The sequence below is a fragment of the Vipera berus genome (assembly GCF_964194415.1).
Source record: "Vipera berus genome assembly, chromosome: 1".
NCBI lineage: Eukaryota > Metazoa > Chordata > Lepidosauria > Squamata > Viperidae > Vipera > Vipera berus.
In genome coordinates, this window is record NC_138202.1 from 138,325,574 (window position 1) to 138,350,443 (window position 24,870).

General features: G+C 40.2%; 1 protein-coding gene across 1 annotated transcript; it reads right to left on the reverse strand.

Moving 5' to 3' along the window:
- Positions 1-278: 278 nt before the first annotated feature.
- MCM6 (minichromosome maintenance complex component 6) lies at positions 279-24,175 on the reverse strand. The gene is made up of 17 exons (XM_081319174.1): positions 23,958-24,175; positions 22,462-22,608; positions 22,163-22,273; positions 20,652-20,901; positions 17,277-17,442; positions 15,390-15,535; positions 14,444-14,594; positions 12,530-12,671; positions 10,601-10,742; positions 10,379-10,486; positions 9,077-9,232; positions 7,961-8,089; positions 7,567-7,728; positions 5,648-5,783; positions 3,315-3,479; positions 2,163-2,302; positions 279-711 (listed from the first exon to the last, which is right to left on the reverse strand). The coding sequence occupies exons 1-17, from the start codon at positions 24,068-24,070 to the stop codon at positions 598-600; spliced, it is 2,478 nt and encodes an 825-aa protein (XP_081175300.1). The 5' UTR covers positions 24,071-24,175; the 3' UTR covers positions 279-597.
- Positions 24,176-24,870: the final 695 nt, after the last annotated feature.

The window sequence follows — 24,870 nt, forward strand, 5'->3', positions numbered from 1 at the left end:
CATGCAGGGATGTGCAAAGGTCTATAAAAATTGAATAAATAAAATGAAAAATGAATATAAGGCTTTGACCATGAAACCCCTGAACCTAAAGAGGGCCCTTTTTCAGCATTCTGAGATCGGACGAACAACACACATGCTCTGAGAAGTTTGTCTCCCCAAACATAAAAAACAATGTGTTTTATCTTAGCAATTCCAACCTGAAAATGTTATTCCAAGTATGAAGGTATGTATTTTCCGTTTCATGCATAAACAATTTATTTTGAAACTGAAGACATATATAGTGAACTTTTTTTTAATTTATTGGACACAAATAAGAAGAGATTTACAGAGTAAGATTGTACAACTGAACTACTGCATAAGATTTTTTAAAACGTAAAATACAGAAGAAGCAGATGGCAACTTTTAAAAAAATAGCTTCCTTTACCCGGTTATATAACTCCTCCTTTTATCTCCATAAAAGATTATTTAAAAAGGCAAGGTAAGCAAGTTCCAAGATAAATCTCGGATTAGTCAGCTATCTACAATTGATGCGTATCAGCTAATGAGCTATTATCTCACTGGTATGCAATGGATTTCGTAGCATTGCTTGCTCAGTCTCTAATCTTCTAGCAAGTAGTTAGGATTAACTACAAGATAGGGGTCTTCGTCAAAAGTCTGTTCATCCACGGAATCTTTTAATCCTGAATGCGTGAGTTCAATTAGAATGTGATCCTGAAACAGAGAATTTTTGGTCAGATTATGTTTATAAAAGATCTGAAACGCAATCATACTATGTGCAATCAGTTTCACTTAGACGGATTTCCAAGCAGCAAATATTTTGCTATCTTACTTGCTTACTGTATTATGACAAATACATCCTTTTTTACAATGTTGCAGTTTTAAGTCAGAAAGAGAAAGGTGTAATTTGCATACATTCTAACAGAAAGGGTAACTTTGCATTTTTATATATTTCTGTTCAGAAATTAAAGACTTTCCATTTTCTAAGTATGCACAGAATTCTAATGTCTATCTAGGAGTAAACATCAACCTTTAGACCAGGAGTCCCCAACCTGTGGGCTGGGGCCCGGTAGTGGGCCATGTCCTGCTGACCACCAAGCTGTGGGACAGACTGGCTACTGCACACCCCCACACACTCATGCTAGTGCCACAGGGTTCAAAACCCTTGGGGTGTGAAAATGGGACACCACTGCACCTCGGGGCGCAAAAACGGGTGGCCGCTGTGCTGCAGGGTGCAAAAACAGATGCCACTGCACCACAGGGTGTGGACACAGGGCAAGACACCATGCAAGAAGGGGGCAGGGCTAGTATCACATGGGTGTTAGCCCTGCCCCGTTTGCATCGTGCGCATGATGCATGCGCATGTAAAATGCTCCCCCATCCCTTTCCCTCCAGTCCGCCAACAGAGAAGGTTGGTGACCTCTGCTTTAGACCAGAACTCACAAACTCACAAATTTGATCCTGTTAACTCTTTACATGGTTCTTTACATTTTTAAATACAAACTCACTTAACAATTGCCTTGCTTAGCAACAGAAATTTTGGTCCCAATTGTGACTATAAGTCAAGGACTACCTGTAATAACCAATAAATGTGAGGAAGTTTATTGGTTATTACAAGTAGTTCTTTACTTAACAGTCACAATTGGGTCCAAAATTTCTGTTGCTGAGTAAGACAATTGTTAAGTGAGTCACGCCCTATTTTACAACCTTTTCTGCCACTGTTGTTAAGTGAACCATTGCATCATCTTCATCATCAAATCTTTATTTGGTCATAGACCAGCACGGTGAACCACTGCAGTTGTTAAATAAATCACACAGTTGCTAAGCAAATCCAGCTTCCCCATTGACTGCTTGTAGGAAGCCAGCTGGGAAGGTTGCAAATGGTGAAACACAGGACCTCAGGATGCTGCAATGTCGTAAGTTACATGCTGGTAGCTAAGCACCCTAATTTTGATCACATGACCATGGGGATGTTGTCAGAGTCATAAGCGCAAGGACTGGTCATAAATTGCTTTTTTCAATGCCGTTATAACTTTGAATGGTCATTAAACAAACAGTTCCAAATTGAGGTCTACCCATAATTGTTATCAGACTGTATATAAGGAGCTCTGCTTAACATTTGCGTTCAAATGCAGCCCTGGGCCTTCGAGTATATGTATACGTACATAGTGGGTAAGACGATGAATCACTCTTTCTATTACTTTCTTTTTATTGATGAGTTCTTCTTCAGAATCTATTTCAGATTCAATTTCCTTTAAATACCAGTTGATAAGCTCACTCTTTTTTAAGGCGGCATCATCGTTTTCTGCAATCGGGAGAAAATAATTTTATAAACATTTGTTAATAATACATTTGACAGTTTATATAATTTTAGCATACTTTATATTCGTATCTCAATTATCTTTATATCCTTGTAAGGTCTGATAAAAATTGGGGCCCCTCCCTGGTTAAGCAAGTTTATAGATGACATGAAGACCGCAGCATTTTGTACAAGGTTTCTGCCTGCACAGGAATCAAACAGATACATATCACAAAAGAACAGAACAGAACAGAAATGGAATAGGACAGGACTAAGACTAAGGACTAGGACTAGAATAGAACAGAATTCTTTATTGGCCATGTGTGATTGGACACATAAGGAATTTGTCTCCAGTGCATAGAGCCTTGGTGGAGCAGTGGGCTAATGCCTCCTTAAGTAACACCAGCTGCCTGCAATTAGTGCAGGTTCGAGTCCCACCAGGCTCAAGGTTGACTCAGCCTTCCATCCTTCCCAGGTAGGTAAAATGAGGACCCAGATTGTTGGGGGCAATTAAGCTGACTTTGTAATAATGCCGCTTGGGGGGGGGGAAAGCCCTAATAAGCAGGCATATACATAGAATGAAGGCTACTGCTAAGCTTGTAAGCCACCCTGAGTCTTCGGAGAAGGGCGGGATATAAATGGAATTAAAATAAATAAATAAAATAAAATAAGCTCTCAGTGTACATACAAGCAATGTGATAAATCATGATTATAATCATAAAAAACATTCATCATAAATCATAAGACACAACACTCAGAAAAAGTGCATTGGAAATAAAGCTTTTGTATAACGATCTGGAACTTTTAAGTCATCTGCATTTTGAATGCTATTCATGTAGAATTCAATTCCTTTTCCTCTACCTTAGTAGCAACGGGGTTGTTTGAAATATCGTTGGCACCCAGACGTAGGATGTAGAGGTGAAGTCTCTTAAATAATGTTCTAACATCCTTTGTCCAATGAGGGACAGATCTTAGAAATGGGGGATCCTTGCTTCCCCTGAGGGTTATCTTTCCTTACCTTCTTCAGATCTCCTTAGATGCATTACAATGAGGTTAGATATTCTTCGATATTCAAGAAAACTAAGTCTCAGAGAAGCTTTTGGTGCCACATCTTTATTTGAATCATCTGCAGGGTCACTGGTACCATTTATTAAGCCATTAGTAAGTACGTTGTCTTCATCTCCTTGAAAGCATAAACAATTTTATGCATTAGGCTGGAACTGATAAACCACAGTGAAACTTTATCAAGAAATAAATTGGATTAATGTGTTTCCTGCTTTATTCATTCAAAATAAACACTAACAAACATAATGACTGTCTATTTGTCAAGCCACTTTCTCCAAAGCTCCTCTCTTTCTCATTCCTTGCAATAGGAAGGAACAAAGCCTATGGCAGTGATGGCAAACCTTTTAGAGATCGAATGCCCAAACTGCAACCCAAAACCCACTTATGTATCATCAGGTGCCAGGTGGGTGTGGCTGCAGGGGTAACGGCAGACGGGGTGGGACTAAAAAGTTCAGTCAATCAATTCCAACTTTGCGAGATCTTTTTTTCCACGAGAAGTTGAAATTAATCGAAACTTTTTTTTTTGGCACATGGCAGTGGAGGCCTAAAGCAAAAAGGTTTTATAAAACCCAGCTGAAGGCCTAAGATTGGGGCAATGGTGCGCATGCCCACAGAGAGGGCTCTGTGTGTCCCCTGTGGCACGCGTGCCATAGGTTCGCCACCACGGGCCTATGGTATTTGTTTGGGAAACTGATTTTGAGAAGTTGAGCATTCCAAACTTGTTTTGGTTCAACCCTCCCAAGCCCCTTTTGGAAGCTGGCTATAGAAGGATGTAAACCTGGTCCTGGGAATGCAGGAGGGATGAATGAGCTGTAAAACGAACAGTTATAAAAAATAATAATAAAAAAAACACTATTCAGTTCTGGGAAAGAAGAAAGGATGAGAAAGAAACTTAAACTAACCCTGGTTTTATTTCATTAAGATATGAATGAAACTCTGACAGGTTTTCCAACATACTGTTATTATACCCTATCACAATGAAGCACATTCCTAAAATCCTTGATATTCCTCTTCCTTCACCTTGCCTGCTTCAAAGGGCAGGACTCTAGCAAAGTAATATGAGTTACACCCTCCGAGATCAGAAGAATCTTTTGTCCTTCAGGATAATTTATCCCGTAAGTTGTAACCATGTGGCTTATGGGCCTTTTTCTGTGATCTTGGAATCCCTCCTAATCATGACTGTTGAAAATTGATGGCAGTTTCTTTTCTGAGATGGGAAAAAGATGAAATCTGTGGTGGAAATCCTAAATAGCTAAATAAATAAATAAAGACCTCTCCTTCCCCAATGATTTCACATAGGTGATATGACTCCATTTATTTTGTGTGCGCTTCAGTCTCTTCAACATTTTATTGTACTTTATTGTATTCAATAAATGTATTTTTTTGCCCCTTGGGCACAAAAAGGCATCTTTACCAGAGCTGTTGGAAAACATTAAGTGGGAGCATTGTTTTCTTTCATGTAATGCAGGAGTCCTCAACCTGTGGGCCACGGCCCACTAACGGGCCATGTGAAGGGATGGTCAGTGCACGCACTTGTGTACATGCATTTACCCCCCCACTTGTGCTAGCGCCGCCCCATTTGCAGCACTTGAGCTCGCGTGACCCCGTTTGCATGTGCGCATGCGCGGCCCATTTGTGTGTGCACTCACGGCTCATTTGTCCACATGCATGCGCACGTTAACGGTGCCTGCCTCCCTTTCTGGGCCGCCAAACCAAAAATGTTGGAGACCTTCCAACAGAAGTATTCACTCACTCCTTTCTGCAACTATACAGGTTTGGAGACATTGTCCTATCTCTAAACTAAAAATTAAGTTAGCCAGCTTTCTTTTTGTTTTTGGGACAGTTTTCTCAGAAATTAGCCCAACGTTCAATGAGGTAAATGAGTAAAGCTCATACAAAGCTCTGCAATAAATCTCTCTTGGCATTTCACAACTGGTGTTATGAAATAATGAAGATACATGGAAAAAAAGCTGAATGAAGTGTGTATTCAACTAAAAGCCTTTTGAAAATAAAACCCTTCCTAAATTAACTAACTTAAAGTTAGTTAAAGTGGTACTAAGCATGCTTATTACCAAGGTGTTATTAAACTTAAGAAGTAGCAATAATTAAGCAAGATTGACTTAAAGAGGCCCAACATCACTCAAACTGGATTGGACACAAGCAGACCCTAAGAAGCAACACTTGGGTGGGCTTTTCTCCTTTTGCCTTTTTGTCTTTGGGGCGGATGTATCTCCTCACTTGAAACTGAGAAGCACCCTGGCTAAGACTTATCTGGCAATCACTCACCGGCAACTCCGTCCTGGTCCTCAGGCTCTTCAACGGATTGTTCTTCATCTTGGTCTAGATTGATATCTGGAGTTTCAACTCGGATGATTGACTTGTTCAGTAATCTGAAAGCTTCCTTCACATGTTTTGGATGAACCTTGTAAGAGCATTCAGGGAGAACCAGATGAAAGGATTCTGCTTCATGTACTGTACTATCACGTAACATTCCTGCACAAGTTTTACACCTAAAGCATAGAGGAACACAACTGCTACCGCAGATGGGAGTCTGTGGCTCACCAGGGGTTGATGGACAGCTTCCAGCAGTGTCCCCTATTAGCTGGACTGGCCAAGGCTGCTAGGAACTGGAATCAAACAACAGTAGAAGAGACATGCATCTTCCTTCTCTGAGGTGATTATTCCCTCTTTTTTGGCAAGGAACAGAAGGAATAAATTACACTAGATTTACTGCCAAAGCCAAAGTTTTCTATATATACTCGAAGGGAGGCACATAAAACTACTCAATATGGTACTTTTAATGAAGTTGGTACAGCACTGCACAAGCTTGAATTATGAAATTATTCAAGAGTATATACAGTATTAAAGACTTCCTTGGTATACACATTCCCTTACAGGTAGGCCTTGACATGACCACAACTGGAACCAGAATTTAGATTGCTAGGCAAGGTGGTTATGTGAGTCTGCTTAATTTTACTACCTTTTTGCCACAGTTGTTAAGTAAATCATTTGGCCATTAAGCAAATACTACTTCCTCCATTGGCTTTTCTTGTTGGAAGTTGGCTGGGAAGGTCACAAATGGTGACCTCACTGCAGACGTTGTAAAAATACATGCTGGTTGACAACCACCCGATGGTGTGACCATGGAGACACTGTGCCTGTGAGGACCGATTGTAAATCACCTTTTTCAGTGCTATTGTAACTATGTCACTAAAAGTGGTTGTAAGTCCAGAATTCAGGATTACTAAATTCAGAATCCAATTACTGAATGAATCCATTTTCTGAGTTTGCACAATATAACAAACTAACTGAACACACCAAGTTGCATATGCTAATCCACACAAACTCAACATAAAGTTAACCATAGTTAGCATATTGAATAAATGCAGCTGTTAGCTTTGTAGCTAACTTAATTAAGAGTATGCATGAACACAAACGTGCAGATTGTTGTTTAAATTGTCCTTTTTGAATACTTATCCTGTGCTTTATTCTTACCAAAATTAGAAATAGATAAGAAAGCACCAGGCCATTTAAAACTGAAAACTTTAGATTTTTCAACCTGCGTTCTTTCAATCCTGCGATACGTATGTAAATATTAGGTAGATCGTATGATTAGCTGGTGAACATTTGGGGTTTAAACAAGGGGCATCATCTAGTTTGGGATCCAAAAAAAAGCAGGAAATGGTCAGTTGATACTTTGGTAGCAGAATGGAGGTGCTTACTGATAGGAAAACATGGTGGAAATCCATGGCTGTAGATTAGATTGCAGAGTTGAAAAACACATCCAAAGAATGCAGGTGGCAAAGCACCTCCGTTCTACTACCAAAAAATCTGCACAGATATATCCAGATACTCACCGGAGTTTAACTCAAGGGTATCTTAACTAATCATAAAATTTTTCAGCAAATGCCTTATGGGTAAACATGGTATATGCCAGTGATCCCCAAGCTTTCTGTCTCCGCGGACTGGTGGAGATGGCGGTAATGGGGGGTGAGAGGGAATGGTTTCACATGTGCATATTGCTTTCACAAATGCAGCTTCGCGCGTGTGTGCTTACCCACCTCTTCTGCGGCTCGGTTCCTAACGGGCCACAGATAGGGGGTTGGGGACCCCTGGTATATGCCACACACAGGGACAAACAAATAGTCCTAAACAAAGCAAGGAATGATCTCTACTCCCCTGTACACTCCATTGAATGTAGCTACCTCATCACTGCAATGCATCCGTGCCATGGCTTCCGACAGTCGTATCATGCTTTCCAGTTGTCGTACTGTGATTCTCCATGATGATTTTGTGACACCAGAGCCATCCCGTTGGCGTAAGCGCTTATACTGCTCGACAATAAATTCCTCTGACTCTTTGGAGATCTATCAGAAGCGATGAAAATGATAAAAATAATAGTCCACTCTGCTGCGGTGGAATTCAGTAGAATTTCCATGTAAAATTATTGCAAAATGACATCATGGATCAAGCAATAGAAGCCCTAACCTTTAGAGAAATACAAGGAGTCATTTCAGCAAATTGGAAGGAAGTGCTAAAGAGCCCATATTAAAAATATACTATTTTTAAATGATGAGGAAGTTTAAAGATTCTCATTACCTTTGGTTTAAATTGCCTGGCAAAGAGAAGGTATCTTCGTATGTCATCAAGCGTATACATACGATCAATTGATTCATCTATCCTAGAATGAAGATCCACAATGCGCCTTGCAATAGCATAATCTGTAACCTAGGGAAACATTAGGCACCATTACTAAAGATATAAGGAGCAATATAATAGAAAAAAACTTTGATATGTCCAGATCTGCCAATAGAAATACTGTTCATCTTACTCTGCTAAATAATTTTAACAGAAACTCTAAAAGGGGATCATCTGTGACATGACTGCATAACATCTTTATTCAGACAATGAGTTAGTTCATTTGGATTTTGGGACATTCTGTTTTAAAATGATTATGTGATTATATTAGGTTTATACTCTGCTTCTGCTTTGCAACATTCATGGTGGAACACATAATACTTCTGCCTCTTAATATCCCAACAATATTTGTATGAGGAGGGCTGGATGGAGAGTGTGTGAAAAGCCAGCTTTCTAACTGCTAAATCAAAGTGGCTCTCAAAATAAATATCGATCAATATCACGACCAAGCTATATCTTTAATAACGTTTACATAACACTAACTCTACAATCATCAGTTTCACAAACATTTTATTTTTCCTATTCCTGCAGAATATCCTTATCACTGGTATTAACATCCCTTTGGGTCGTTTCATTCATTTTCCAGGAAGACTCTTCAAGTGGTTTTTAAAGGGAGAAAAGACAGATGAATGTAATAAAGAGAGAAGTTTCATTGATCACTTCCGTGTACTAACCTAGGTAAAAGGTTAAAAACGTCCCCAACTTGGCTTCTGATGGATCTAAGCCATTCCATATGTCCCACGATCAGCATTTAACCAAGTATCACTCTGACAAGATTATTCTTACTCCCAGGTATATTAAATAACATACTACTTTCTAACTTGGTAAAATCTGCACATCCTTAAGAGCTACCAATATGCTCAGAATGTTAAAATATAATGCAATTAATAAGTACAAAATCCCCCTTACCCAGCTAAAATATGAAAAGATGGATTAAAAAGACACAGAGCTGTATTTTATGGGTTGCACATAATTTAATCTACCATGATTTACACAAACTTGCAAATTCTGCTTTACCTCATTGCATTCATCCACAAGAATAAAGAAGAGATCAAATCTAGACATGAGAGGGGCTGATAAGTTTATATTCTGCTTCAAAGACTTGGCTCTATCATAACATCCACCGACTGGATTTGCTGCTGCCAAAATTGATGTCCTGGCATTTAAAGTGGCCTGTTAAAAACAAAGTAAATAAAAAGATGTAACCCCCCCTCCTCCAAAAATAATTCCTGAAAAAAATAGCTAATATGCACACAGTTATTTCATAAAGCTGATCTAACTGGGAACGAATATTAAAAAGCAAGAACAACAAATTACTTTCTTTTCCTCTCTTATCTATCTTCAAAGACAATATTACTGGGTCAAGCAGACTTTTTTTTGATGAATTTTGTTGATAGGTTGTAGAGGCTTCTGTTTAAGCCTTCAACCTTGTCCCAGTTAAACCTACATAGCTAGCTCCATCCAGACTATGCATATCTGCCTGAAACAAAGACTGCAGCCTAAAGAAAACAAGTTGTTTTTAGTTCAGAGCAATTAAGGTAGATCTGTTGCCTAACCATCTTGGAGCAGATTGCTTTCCCAAGTAATTTGGAGCACCAAACTCATTTTGCATTGAAAACAGGATGTTAAATGAAGTTCTATGCTTGAAATGAACAGTTCCGTATCTACCCAAAGATGACTCTTGCCCCCCAAAATTACTTCTTCCATAACATAAATTTTAATATATGGGAAATATTGGCTAGAATCTGGTTACCTAAGAGATCACTTATGTCCCAAAATATCCACTAGAGTCTAGACCAATTTGATCTGGCAGGGTGTGTTCCAGATTCCTTGGATTAAAGAAGAGTATCTATTGGGACTCCATAAACATGATTTCTCTGTAGCAGCTCCTGGAATCTGGAATGAGGTTCCAGATTCTTGAAATTTGGATCGCCCAAATCCTATTGATGTTTCAAAGAGGCTGGAAGATCTGGCTTTTCTCCTTTAATTATTTTGTGTGTCATCTTTGCTACTGTATATTCGTTTTCCTGCTTCTTGCATTTTTAAAAAGTTTTTTACCTGGCACTGGAGCAACATACAAATTTAATAATAATAAAAAAAAATTAAATGTAGCCCAATTCCAAGTGACTTTGGATGGCTTATAGTTATGTAAAGACTGATTCTTTTCTAGAGCATAACCACTTTAAACAATTTAGTCACAGAATAACATTCTGAAAAGAAATGACTGGAGCAAATCCAACTACAGAAGCCTGGCAAATAATCTATACTAATCCTAAAGACTAATAATAACAACTAGTAATTCCGGCAGTGAATGTTTACCTTAACTCCAGCTTTGGTAATGGATATAGTTTGCTGCTCCATTGCTTCGTGAATGGCAACTTGGTCTCTCAGATCCATTTTGTCAAATTCATCAATACAACATACTCCCTGGGAAGAATGCAACAGGAAGCTTGTCAATTCTCTCTTCCATTACTGAGATAAATAAAATGAATGGTAATCCTTTTTTTTTAAGTGGAAGGTATCATAATTTGGATAACATACATTATCTGCCAACATTAGTGCTCCGGCTTCAATAACGAATTCATAGGACTCTTCGTCTTTGACCACAGCAGCAGTTAAGCCAGCAGCACTCGAGGCCTTTCCGCTGGTGTAGACAGCTCGGGGGCTGAATTCTTCCACATGCCTGTTGGATCACAAATTGGTGACTTAATGATCAGCAACTTTACAAAATAGAGCAACAGCAACAGCATTTAGACTTAAATACTATCCCATAGTGCTTTACAACAACCTGAGGCCTCATTTTACTGATCTTGGAAGGATGGAAGGCTGAATCAATGGTGAACCAGCCAGGATCGAACTCCAGACTGTGGGCTGAGTATGCCTGCACTATTGCATTTTAACCACCGCGCCACCACTGCTATGGTGTCATAACAACAAGGCATTGGACTAGAGCAGGGGTAGGCAACCTTGGCTCTTTTATGACTTGTGGACTTCAATACCCAGAATTCCTCAACCAGCCATGCTGACTCAGGAATTCTGGGAGTTGAAGTCCATGAGTCATAAAAGAGCCAAGGTTGCCTACCCCTGGACTAGAGTCTCAATAAACACTTGCCAGCAGCAAAGAATAATAACCTTTGATAGATTTGCCTGCTGCTTTGGATTCAGATCAGAAGTATCACTTTGAAGCTTGCATGACTTAAAATACAATACTTATGTGCAACTTGTACGAGCCAGCCATGTCTGTTTTTCTGAAGCAATTCAAGGTATCCAACTTACAACAGCAATTAGGACCAGATTTTCCATTACTAAGTGATGAGGTTGTAAAGCATAAATGCATCACTTAATGATGGCAATCTCTATAGAGTCCTGGTTGTGAGTATTAACTGAATTTCACTGCATTAGGTGAGGCAACTCCCTGATGAAATTTTATTTTTGAGTTTAATCATCTCTTCAAAACTTTGCACAACTGTACTAATTCTACTCAGGCACATGTTTCCTATAAAAGAGCAAAGTAAATCATATTTGGGTCAATCAGATACACAAACATTTGCAAGGAGATTTCATTATATCTTTTCATTCATGTGTGAAAGAATGTTGGAACAATTGTACTCCATTATGCAAGAGATAGAGGAATTGTGTTACATTAAGAAAAGTATTAACTTGGCTGCATCTGAATTCAAATGACTGATAAAATTAGGGATAAACAAAATTCGCTGTTCCCAAAATATTTTGGGGCCAGAGCATTCTAGAACAACAGAAACCATTTCATGTATTGGAAAATTTATTTCTGAAAAACCACCAGATAATCCCTTGGAATGCAGTCTGAAAGAAAATAGGATGCTTTGCGTTTCTGAAGAAAATGGGTTTTTTCCCCCTCAGAATTGTGATTTTTACACCTAAAATAGCAAAACTTAAGCCTGCAGTTCCCAAAATTATTGTTTTCCTTATATTTTTTCCTCTAGTTCAGGGGTGTCAAACTCAATTTAATTGAGGGCCGCATCAGCATTGCAGTTGCCCACAGGGGGCCAGGTGGGTATGGCCTGGGTGGGCGTGGCTAGAGTGCGTATGGCCAGCTCTACCTCATTTGCATCAAGGGTGCCTATGGGGGCCTGGGCAGGAGTGGGACAGATCTGAGGGTCTCTGGCAGAAGGAGGGTCTCTGGGCCAGGGCCAAGGCAGTGGGGGCCGTTTCCTCACTGTTTCCAGGATGGCTTTGCGGGCTGCATGAAACCACTTCGCGGGCCGGATCTGGCCCCCGGGCCTTGTGTTTGACATGTCTGCTCTAGTTTGATACAGGTATTTAGCGCAAAAGGTTGCAATTACAGTAGTTGTTTAAAAAAGTTAGCAATCCATGATTTTTTCCTAAATAATTTTTTTCAACTTTATCTAAAAATTACTTCACATGTATGCAGAGATGCGTAAGCCGTGCAGATTGCGCAGCTAACCCCGCCACAGTGTTGGAAAAACTTACTTTAAAAACTGACTTTTGGCAGTACTTGGATCACCAACGATGCAAACATTGATGTCGCCACGCAGTGAAGTACCCTCTGCCGTTGTCTTAGGAACTCCACCGAACAGCATGAGTAAAATCCCTCGCTTCACTTCATCATTACCTACCCCACAGCCAAGTGAATGTTAGGCACATTAAAGATTTCACAAATGCATGCACACAAAATAAATTCCTTGGGTAAATGTATGTAAATTAAAAGGCAACTTCTTTTCCAGCTATTGTGATGTTGGCCTTAAAGCAATGCTCAGAACTCAGTAACGTTGCTTGTAACTGAACAGCATCAACCAGGTCAAAGGATCACAGGAAATTCGCTCCACATTCATTATTCCATCCCATCTTTTCAAGATGTACAGAACACGACCAAGAAGCATTACGTTGGAACATTATCTCATAAGGCCTCCTTATGGCCTGCAATCTAGAGTATTAACCTGACTTTAGACTGCTTATTGTATGATCTGTGTGCTTTGAATCTGTTTTTGACTCCTGGCAACAGGCTGGTTAAGCCTCTGAAGTTTTCTTGGCAAGATTTTCAGAAATGGTTTGCCCTTGCTTTCTTCCTGGGGCCGAGACAAGGTGACTGGCCCAAGATCATCCAAGTGGCTTTATGCCTAATGTGGTACTAGAATTCCCAGTGTCCCAGTATCTAGCCTGGTGCTCTAACTGCTAGCCCAAGCCAGCTATCTACTGCATGATAGAGATATGTATATGCTTCTTGGCTCTACTTAGTGTTTGGAATCTATTAAGACCTCAAAGTTGCGGATTTTTGTCCATGATAAATAGCTACAACGATCATTTAAAACGTCTAAAGAAAAAAAAACACACCTATACCTGATTTCCAACAGGAACATTACAGCATGTGTTATTTATAAACTTTTTTTTCCAACAAAGGACAAGGAAGGAAATTTTGAGCAATTTTACCAAACTTTTAGGAATTATGTGAATGACGTAGTTTTTGATGCCTTGTTTCCTTTCCATCCCTTTAATGTTACTTCACATAATTAGCATAATCATAGATAATGTAAACTTGTTTACATTTGTTTTTCTGTTATTTTATTTTTTTATAATAAATTATGCTTTATATATTCATTATTTGATATCTTTCTACTATGGTACTATTGATAAGGAGGAGACTTTCTGGGGGGAATGGGTTCAGAGCCAACAAAACCTTCCAGAGAAAAGTTGAAAAAGGAAAAATTATTTTCACTAATGAACACTTGACATGAACCATCTCTCACTATGTTTTGGAGGGCCCCAACCCCCAGCAGGCCATTTCCAAAGGACTGCAGAGGAAAAAAAATAATATATCCTCCTTTGAAGACTCTATTCATGAGAACTCTAGATTCGCCCCATTATCTCTAAAATAGGTCTATGTCAGAGAATAATCATAGTTCAAAAACAGTCTACATTGGACTGCTGACACATAAGATAAGTTTAACAGGCCAATGTTGCATTCAGCTAAAATAAGCAATTTAAAATAATCTGCGAAACAAAGTCCAAGTTTATCATTTTGTTATTAAAGTGCAGAGGTTATTGATAAGTAGAAAGATAACTAGGTATGCATATTAAAAGATTGAGACAAGCTTCTGAGACTTTTCTCTCTTCCAATGGACTGCCAACCACTTCAAGTCCTTTAATAAAGGCATGCACATAAATATAATTTAAGTCAAATACAGGCATGTGCACATATCTGCGGTTTTCTGGATCCCAAACACACACTACCCCAAAGAAGACTGCTAACAATTAAATTAATTGTTCTGATCCCTTGAGAAGAGATAATATTTATGGAGAGAGTTCCAGACTAGATAAGAGTTTATATAATTCATTCTAAAGCTTTCCAAATAACGTAAAAAAAAATCCTCCCTAATTTAGCCTTACCATGTATGGTGGGAAAGAGGCTTGTACAAAGGTTGTGGTACAGATTTTTATCTTGGCTCATTTCAAATACTTTTTCCCATTCCATTACAGACATCTGATTTTTAATGCTTTCTGCAGTTTGTTCCTCATCTCGAAGTTCTTTGCCTCCAAACTAAGTTAAGGACGAAAACAGCACAAATTCAAAATACTGCAGAAGACTAGAAAGTCATTCATGAAAATTTAAAACCTGAGACAGACAAGAAGTAGTCACCAAATCCAAGGGGGGAAAAATACGGATTGTGTTATTTCCCCACAAATATGTTTTTAAAATGAAATGATAGTGAAAAATGTGTGAACTCTCAGAGCACAGGTGGCAGAAAAATCCCAATTAAAATAACTTCTATATGCAGAAAGCTAGTGTTGTACAGGGGAAAAAAAATCTTCTAGGGCAGGGGTAGGCAACCTCGGCTCTTTTATGACTCATGGACTTCAACTCCCAGAATTCCTGAGCCAGCCAAGCTGAGGGAAAAGGGAGAGGCTTCCAAGCTGAGCCATGCTGGCTCAGAAATTCTGGGAGTTGAAGTCCATGAGTCATAAAAGAGCCAAGGTTGCCTACCCCTGTTCTAGGGGAAAGTTCTGTTATTGTTGATTTTGCAGCCAGTACCCATAGAAGAAGCTACAGCAGGCCAGCAATTCTACTCCCATATTCCAATGCTGGAAAACCTGGTCAAGACAACATGGGGAGCTGTTCTACTTTAAACTGGGCGGATTTGAATGCAACGCATTTAAAAATACAGACTGCATGAAAAAAACGATTTGCTAATTAACAGGTGCCATTATCGAAACTAAAAATCTTTGCGGATGAACTCCCAACGCTCACAGCAAGAGGGAGTAGAAGAACAACAAAATCCCACAACTGGTTTCTTTAAAATGATCTTTGCTGTTATTTCCCCTTAGCAAGACTCACCCTTGGGTTTGTTGGCGCCACGTAACAGGCTAGAAAGACCAATTTATAGGACAACTCTCTGACTCCAAGGGCCCGAAGACCTCGGATGCCTTCGCTTTCATAGCCTTCTTTTCCAGTCACACGAGAACCAGTTTCTGCTCGTACACCTATAAAATTAGGTCTTTGAAAGTTCTGCTTGGAGAATACATATATTGGGGGGGGGGGGAGAGGGAGAACAGCTACCCATAAATATCACTCTAAAGCAGAGGTCCCCAACCTTTTGGGCACCAGGGACCGGTTCCATGGAAAGAGGTTTTCCCATAGATTGGATGGGGCGTGGTTTTGTATGTTGCCTGCATCCCATGGATGGGGCTTTGCTTGTTTGTGCGTAATGGTTGCTGGCATGCCGCGGCCCAGTACTGGGGGTTGGGGACCCCTACCCTAGAAGAATTGAAGAGGACACTGGACAGGCTACCATCAGAGTTCCAAATCATGCATCATGTTAAAAGTTATGTTTAACTTTAACCATTGTTCACTGAATTAGCCACAGTGACCATGATTCATACATAGAGCTAAGCTAAACACTATGAAAGTTGAATATATCTAACCCTAGCAAGAGAGAACAGTTCTAGGATTCTAGAGCAGAGCTTCCCAACTTTTCTGGCTTGGCGGCCCGGAAGGAAAGGGAGGAGCAAGGAAATGTGTGTGCGTGCGCGCCCTGTGCCTGTGCAAATGGGTGCAAGCACGGCAGTGGCACTAGTGCCTGCCTGTGTGAATGAGCTGCAGGCGCCTGCGTGCATGTGGAAGCGGGCTACTAGTGCCCGTGTGATGCTGGTGGCAGTGCTAGTGCACCCACGCATGTGCAAACAGGGTTGCTAGCACCCGTGCAGCGGCACGACCGTGAGTGGGGGGGGCCCTCGCCAACTACTCCTACGGCCCGGTGGCCAACAGGGCACAGCCTGGTAGAGCAGCCTTCTGATGTAGTTCTTTAAATGACTACATTGAGGTAGTCCTCAACTTATGACTGGTTGTTTAATGAATGTTCAAAGTTCAGCCAGATTTCAGCAGGAGATACTTACAATCTGGTCCCAAAGGTTGCCCTCCTCCTAATGGTCACATGACATTTTGGATGCTCAGCAATCAGCCTATATTTATGGCTGTTTGCAGCATCTCAGAGTTATCTGACCATGTTTTACTTCTTTTTGCTAAAAAATCTCCATTTACTTATGAAACTGGCCCAGAGCGAAACATCAGTTTACTTAACAACTGCAGTGTTCACTTTATGAACATTATATTTGCTTAACAACTGCCAAAAAAACCAGTCATACGAATCATCACTGTCATGACTTACAACTGACAAGCAGGCTCCATTACGGTCCTAAGTTGAGGACTACATGTAATACATGTGATTCCTAACCTGTAATTTAAAGCAGCATAGCAGACTACAGGTAGTCCTCGGCTTACAACAGTTTGTTTAGTGACCATTTGAAGTTACTATGGCACTGAAAAAAGTGACTTATGACAGTTTTTCACACTTATGACCGTTGCAGCATCCCCATGGTCACGTGATCAAAATTCAGACTTGGCAACCAACTCATCTTTATGACCGTTGCACTGTCCCAGGGTCACGTGACCACCTTTCACGACCTTCTCACAAGCAAAGTCAATGGGGAAGCCCGATTCACTTAACAACCGGATTACTAACTTATCAACTGCAGCGATTCACTTAGCAACTGTGGCAAGAAAGATCGCAAAATGGGGCAAAACTCACTGAACAAATATTTCACTTAGCAACAGAAATTTTGGCCTCAATTGTGGCTGTAAGTCAAGGACTACCTGTATAACATATACTAAGAATATACAAATATCTTCAATACTGAATGAAGACTCTCGGTAGGATTCACCAACCTGGGGTAGATAGTTGAGATACGTCTGGCACGACAATGAGAGACCCTGTGAAGTCACACTTGTCACCAGCCTGAGCAGACTCTACAGCTTCAGCACGCAAGACAACTTCGACACTTCGAGGAATGCTCCCGCGGGGCAATTCAGCCTGGGTTTCTTGAATGCGAACCTGGGAAGACAGGAAAGAGGCTTTAAATGGCCAGACCTTAGAACGATTAAAAATTAAACCTGAATATTTCTTGCACATGGACTTGTAAAAACAAAGAAACAGATGCTTGTTTTTATACCAAACTGATGTGTAGCTAAGGAAGTTCTAAAACAGACATGTCAAACTGCCAGCCCACGGGCCAGATGCGTCCCACCGAAACCTCACCCACCCCATTGCTGGCAATGCAGAAAGTCATGATACGTCGTGCGACGTCACATGACATTGCGAGTTTGACATGCCTGTTCCAAAAGAAAGCAAATGGAAGATCATTAAACAGATTCCCTTCAACTTCTGAACTAGGAAAACAACAATTTTTAGGAGACATAATCCAGAAAAGCAAGATGGTTTTTATCTTTGGTTACGGTAAAAAGCAGAAATAAGATATGGGGAGAAGGTGTTATTAAAATAACGGAACTACGAAGAAAATAGAAATTTCCTAACATTAAAATGGACACGGGGATTGATTAAGCTGGCATTAAAGCACTTTTTTTGGTAAACAAAATCTCATAATTTTATGAAAACCAAAAACGTGCATACGATCAGCTAAAAGTATTTTGTCGACATTTGCAACATCTCCACCTTTCCAATAAAACACACTAAATTCCACTAGAGACCCAGTATTACTTCAGATATAGTATAGCCAGTGAGTTGTTAGACTTGTGAAGATCATACTGTTTCTCCTTTGTATCAGGGGTCTCATGCTTCACTGCACCAGCAATGAGAAGATTGGAGGGGAAATAAGATATGGCAAAAGGAAAGAAAAGGCAGGAAGAGACACGAATATCTTGTTCACATAGTGCCCAAAGTTCACATTTTGAAGTATTTTTAATTTTATTTTTATTTTAATCCCATTTATATCCTGCCCTTCTCCGAAGACTCAGGGCAGCTTACAATTTAAGCACAAACCAATGTGCTTAGCAATAGCCTTCATTCTATGTATATGCCTGCTTATTAGGGCTTTCACACACACCCCAAGCGGCATTATTACAAAGTCAGCTTATTGCCCCCAACAATCTGGGTCCTCATTTTACCTACCTGGGAAGGATGGAAGGCTGAGTCAACCTTGAGCCTGGTGGGACTCGAACCTGCACTAATTGCAGGCAGCTGGTGTTACTTAAGGAGGCATTAGCCCACTGCTCCACCAAGGCTCTATTAAAGTACAGGTAGTCCTCGTTTTATAAATGGTCGAAGTATAAATGGTCAAAGTTGTGTTGGATCCCAAAAATGAGACATCAGCCGAATTACAAATTCTGATATTGGCTCCCCACTGCAGTCACGTTACTGCATTGGGCGCACTTGGCAACCAACTTGCATTTATGGCTATTCGAATAACAGAATTGGAAGGGAACTTGGTGGTCTTTAGTCCAACCCCGTTCAAGCAGGAGACGTTATACCATTTCAGATAGTCCAATCTCTTCTTAAAAACTGCCAGTTGGGAGCACCCACAACTTCTGAACGCAAGCTGTTCCACTGGTTAATTGGAAATTCCTCACTTAGGAAATTTCTCCTTAATTTGGAAAATAGTTTGACCCCCTCTTCTTTGTGGTAGCCCCTTAAATATTGAAACACTGCTATCATGTCACCCCTAGTCTTTCTTTTCACCAGACTCGACATACCCAATTCCTGCAACCGTTCTTCATGTTTTAGCCTCCAGGCCTTTAATCATCTTAGTTGCTCTTCTTTGCACCTTGCTCTAGAGTCTTAACATCTTTTTTATAATGTAGTAACCAAAACCGGATGCAGTACCCCAAGTGTGGTCTTACTAAGACTTAATGAAGCGGTACTTCAGGTGATCTTAATTCTATTCCTGTTTATGCAACATAATAATAAAGTTGGAAGGGACCTTGGAGGTCAAATAGTCCAACCTCCTGCTCAGGCAGGAAACCCTATACCATTTCAGACAAATAGCTGTCCAGTCTCTTCTTAAAAACTTCCAGTGTTGGAGCATTCACCACTTCTGGAGGCAGGTTGTTCCACTGGTTAATTGTTCTGTCAGGAAGTTTCTCCTTAGTTCGAGGTTGCTTCTCTCCTTGGTTTGTTTCCATCCGTTGCTTCTTGTCCTGCCTTCAGGTGCTTTGGAGAATAGCTTGGCTCCCTCTTCTTTGTGGCAGCCCCTGAGATATTGGAACACTGCTATCATGTCACCCCTAGTCCTTCTCTTCATTAAACTAGACATACCCAATTCCAGCAACCGTTTCTTCTATGTTTTAGCCTCATCCCCAACCAAGGATTACATAGCTTTTTTGGTGGCTGCCGCACACTGCTGGCTCGTATTTAACCGACTGTCCACAAGAACTCCATGATCCCTGTTTCTGCTATTAAGCCATGTTTCACCTAACCCATACCTGTACATTTGGTTTTGCTTGCTTACCTAAGTGAAAAACATTACTTTTCTCTGCACTGAATTTCATTTTGTTATATGGGGCCCAGTGTTCACGTTTGTCAAGATCAAACAGCGTGTGACCTGGGTTCATAAAACGCTAATACATAATCAAGTCCTACTCTTTGGTTCTCTCTTCTAGCCATTTGTAGAATAAATTCCAGCTTTGGTAGTATTCTGTTTCTTCTTTATCTTTCAGCCTCATAGTTAATCTGTCCATCTCCGCGCAGTCCAGTATCTTTTTTATCACTTCTTCTTCTGAAGGCATTCGTTCATTCTTCCAGCATTGCACATAACTTATTCTTGCTGCGGTTATAATATGTAAAGCCAAATATAGATTTTGCTTATTAATCTTTTCCGGTACTATACCTAATAAAAAAAATCAGGATTAAATACTACATGTTCTCCTAATATTTTTTCTAGCCAAGCATGTATTTTTTTCCAACAAGCCTTTACTGTGTCACATGTCCACCAGATATAATACGTACCTAAATTATGTTTACATTTCCAACATTTACCTGATACATTTTTAAACATTTTTGCTAATCTTGCTGGAGGCAAGTGCCATCTATAAAACATTTTATACAATCACTGAATGTTTAATGACGTTTGCAAAAAAAACCCTCATAAAATAGGCCCTGTGGTGACCCACTTTATTACCATCGTGACTAAAATTGTGAAATCAATTACGGCTGCAAGTTGAGGACTTTCTGTAGCCTGTTTGAGAAACTGATCTGAGAATAACATACTGTTGTTTAAAAACTAAAGACAGCAGTTCCAACTACGATACCTTTTGGAAGTCAACAAACCGGGATCTGTTTGTATCCAGAAGAAACCGTTTCCTATTCGCACAGACTGGGTTTCTACAGATGTTGGGCTGTGTGTACTTGAACTGCTGCTCCACTTCTTTTACCACTGTCTGGCAATCCAGACAGAGAAAGGTCCCACTGACAAGCTCTGGGTGAACAGGGTGGGTGCGAACTACCTGTCCACTAATACGCATGAGGGATCCGATTCGGGCAGACGTCATTTCTCGAATCCTTTTCAGGAAAGAAAAGTCAAGTTTAGCAGCTTTTCATCTTTAACACCATTAAGAAAATCAGATTGCAATGACACGGCTGGTGAGGGCCTATTGTTTTCTATGGAATGGTAGCCTTGTCAAGTACAAGGCTTTCTGTAACTAAGAAAAGAATGTTGCTGCTGTGCTATCGGTTAAGACAATGCATATGGCTGTGCTGACGTCTGTGACATGAGGAGCAGAAGGTAATCAAGCATTAATAGTCCAGGAACATCAGTTGCAGAATTTCCACTATGTTCCACTTAGCTTTTAAAATGGGCTGGATAAGATACCCTTTATTAAATCCTATACGAAATCCAGATGAAAAATTACACAAGTGCAAGACAACATTAGACAAGCCATACGAAAGTTGACATCTTTTATATACCTGATAGAAAACAAATGCTGCAAACATATTCATTTGTTTAGGCGGTGTTCAGCAACATAATCAATCATACATAGGCATGGAATCAAAATATTCTAGATCAAAGTAGACAGATGAACAGTGACACTATCACTGTCCCCCAGATGCTTAATGGAACAACCAAGTCATTACAAGCTTTCTGAAAATATACTAGGAGGGAAATATTGTGAGATATTTTCAAATATCTGAGGGGAAAATATGCCAGAAGAGTGGAGTAGTGATAGAATAGGCATGCTTCCATGGTCCCTATATATCAGAGGTCCCCAAGCTTTTGGGCATCAGGGACCGGTTACATGGAGAGAGGTTTTTCCACGGACTGGAGGGGGCGTGGTTTTGTGTGCTGCCTGCATCCCACTGATGGGGCTCTGCTTGTTTGTGAGGCCCAGTTGCTGGCATGCCCCGGCCCAGTACTGGTCCATGGACTGGGGGTTGGGGACCCCTGCTATATATGACAGCCTGTAAATGAACGGACATGTAGCAAGCTCATATTTTTGAGTCTTAGCAGCTTTTCACTTTAACACCCTTAAGAAAATCAGATTGCAATGACACAGCTGATCATGGCCTATTGTTTTCTATGGAACGGTACCCTTGGCAAGTACAAGCTAACAAGCAGGTGGACAGGCTAACAAAATGCTCCTTCCGCTTACTTAGAAGCAAATTGCATAATTTCCCAGCAGCCTTTGCTTAACTGTTCAGTACAATGCCAAAATGGATTCTCCTGAATTGTGGATAATCACGTGGACAAATGCCTTCAGTACCAACTTACTATTTCCTTGTTACATAACATTGCAAAGGACAATTTAATCATTAAGATTCTTACTTGTGCCTGGTAGGTAAATCTTGGAAGGCCACATAAAAATCTTTGGTAGGGGGAACATTTCCATGATCTTTGGCAAAGGTTTTTACAGCCCGACACAAGAAAGGGTATACTCTAAAATAAAAGATAGAAAGAATTATGTCAGCTTTTGCATCACTCAGACTCTCTACGTATGTTATAAATTTCCCTGTTGGGTTAGAATTAATGAAACAGGCAATGTTCAATCAAGAATATTCAGACCAGTGATCTTGAAACTACCACTTCTATAAGGACTATCCTAAGAATATTTTGGATATTCTTACCTATAGAACTCTTCTTGGATTGTGGTAGCAAGTTGTTGATTGAATTGCTCCAGATCCTCAAAACTTACAGTTAAGGTATTTCTCTCTGGACGGATCAGCTCTTCTGCATCTTGCAAATATTTAACTTCTCCATCACTATTCTGGAATCTTTTAAGGAACAATTTTGTATAATTATTTCCTACACAGCATGTTTAATTATACATTACCATTATGTAGTGAATATGAAAGGATTATAGCGACACCCCCCTTACTTAAATACAGCATTTCTGTGAATGGAAATTATTCTGTATGACTTAACAAATTACAAAATTTGACACAATTATCTCTGAAAATTAATACTGATGTTTTGTCTACAAAAGAAGTAAAACATTAACAAATCAGTTTTGAACTGTGTAAAATAAAAAAGGAAATATTTGTTTAGGCTAATTCTTTTTTTTTGTATCTGATGAATTAAAATCAGATGTTCTAGGAAAAACAGCTTGTTTTGATGCAGCACTGTAAAATAACTTCAAGCAAATTTAAACAACCTTACATGTTTAGTATATCAATAGTCTCTATTGAGATTTTATTCTTTAATAGATGTACATACAAGCTTTGGTGCAGTCTATTTTTCATTCTCTTGCTTAAAAAAGAAACTCATAAACAATTGAATTTATGTGGCGGTAAATAAGCCAGGATAGCATTGCTTAAAAAAAAGTCATATAGCACATAAATGTTCAGCTGCTTAACAAGCAGATTGACAGTTATTTCTGCTATTTGTTTGTTGAACTGATACACTCCACTACTGCTTTTATGTGGTTTTTAGAATGTCATCCTGCTTTGTGTTCCTTGAGACAAATACAACAAGGCAGAGAACTTTTATTATTTGATACATGAGATAATAAGGAACTCAACAACCAGAATGTACAGTTCCGGTATCTAGGATGTATGGAATTCAAAGTTTCTCTGCCACTTCATCACACAAAAGATTGCACGTGTATAAAACCACAAACGTCATCATGATGACCCAGTTTGGTCTAGTCTAGTGATTAAGGCACCAGGCTAGAAACCAAGAAACTGTTGAGTTCTAGCTCTGCCTTAACCATGAAAGCCAGCTGATTGATTTCGGGCCAATCCTTCTCTTTCAGCCCAACTCTCCTCACAGGGTTGTTGTGTTGTGAGAACAGGAGGGGGAGGGTGTGTTGGATGTTTGCCACCTTGGGTTATTTGTAAAATAAAGGCGGGATATAAATATATAAAATACGTAATAAAAATAAATGGCGTTTCTTCAGAGTTAGGTATGTGGAAAGCTGCAGATTTTAGAATTATTTGCATTCTGCAATAGTTCCCCCTCAATTTAAATGGCTTTACTCCAAGTATATTGGCTGTAGTTTTTAGCCCAGTGAATTAGGAGGAGTGGAGGCAAAACACACGCCCCTCCCCCCAAAAAAAGATGCTGTTGCGTACAGTTGATCCCAGCGACCACCACCCTTTTTGGAAACAGGGCTGTCACTCACTGTTCGAGAAAGTCCTGAAACAACTTCTGGCACTTCTCGGCCACCTCATCGCGGAGCTGTTTCTGGGCAGCCGCCGCGGCCAACCCAGCCTCCCCGGCGGCTACAAGATCCATCCCAGTTCCTCTCTCCTCCGACGGCAAACCCGGGCAATGAAAGGAATTCGCGCCACTGCTGAGCCCCGCATGGCCCAGCCTAGCCAATCGGAAGCTTCATAGCGGAATGCCCGCCCCCTTCGAATGTTCCCCGGGAAACTTTTCGCGCCAAATGCGACTGAAAGGAAGAGGAAGCAGAAAGTAAGGGAGAGGAAGCGGGGAGCAACGCAGGACGTTGCAGGGGCAGTCTGGGAGTTAGAAAACCGAAAGGGGGAGGGATTAAATCTTAGGTGAAAACCACCGTAAGTAGGGTCGTTGCATACTTGATTACGGAAGTGTTAAGTCGGTTTTGGAGGAAAGGGAGGGGAATGCACCACACAATGCAGTCTTACAAGTGATTGTTCAGAAGTAAGCAACATTGCTCTTGCAGGAGCAAGCAGAGATATTGGGAGAGAAAAGCGGTACAGGGGTAAAGGCTTGCTCGCAGAATGCCGATCTCCCCTTATAGAAACAGAAAAGGGGAAGGATGTTATTCAGTGCCCCTCATACGTGTTCGATTAAACCCCATGTGTCTCTTAAAGAATCTATTCTCAAATAACTTAGATGCATATAATTATACAGCCACAGGTTGCAAAATACGGATGACTATTAGATGGCAGTAAAGAAGGAATGTTTTCTGTGTGTCTTTTTCCGGGGGCTTTACAGGTAGCTATTACAGTCCTAATGCTTTACATTACGACTTTACTAATTTTTGTCTGAGAGGTAACTTGGAGATTTGGAATTTGGGAGTTTCATTTTGACCTTTTGTAAACCCTCAGCAT

Coding starts and splice junctions, on each gene's coding strand:
- MCM6 (XM_081319174.1), bottom strand. CDS start 24,070: ATGGATCTTGTAGCCGCCGGGGAGGCTGGGTTGGCCGCGGCGGCTGCC. Junction 22,609..23,957: donor TTTCAGGACTTTCTCGAACA/GTGAGTGACAGC, acceptor GTTCCTTAAAAG/ATTCCAGAATAGTGATGGAG. Junction 10,487..10,600: donor CACTAATGTTGGCAGATAAT/GTATGTTATCCA, acceptor CATTCTTCCCAG/GGAGTATGTTGTATTGATGA.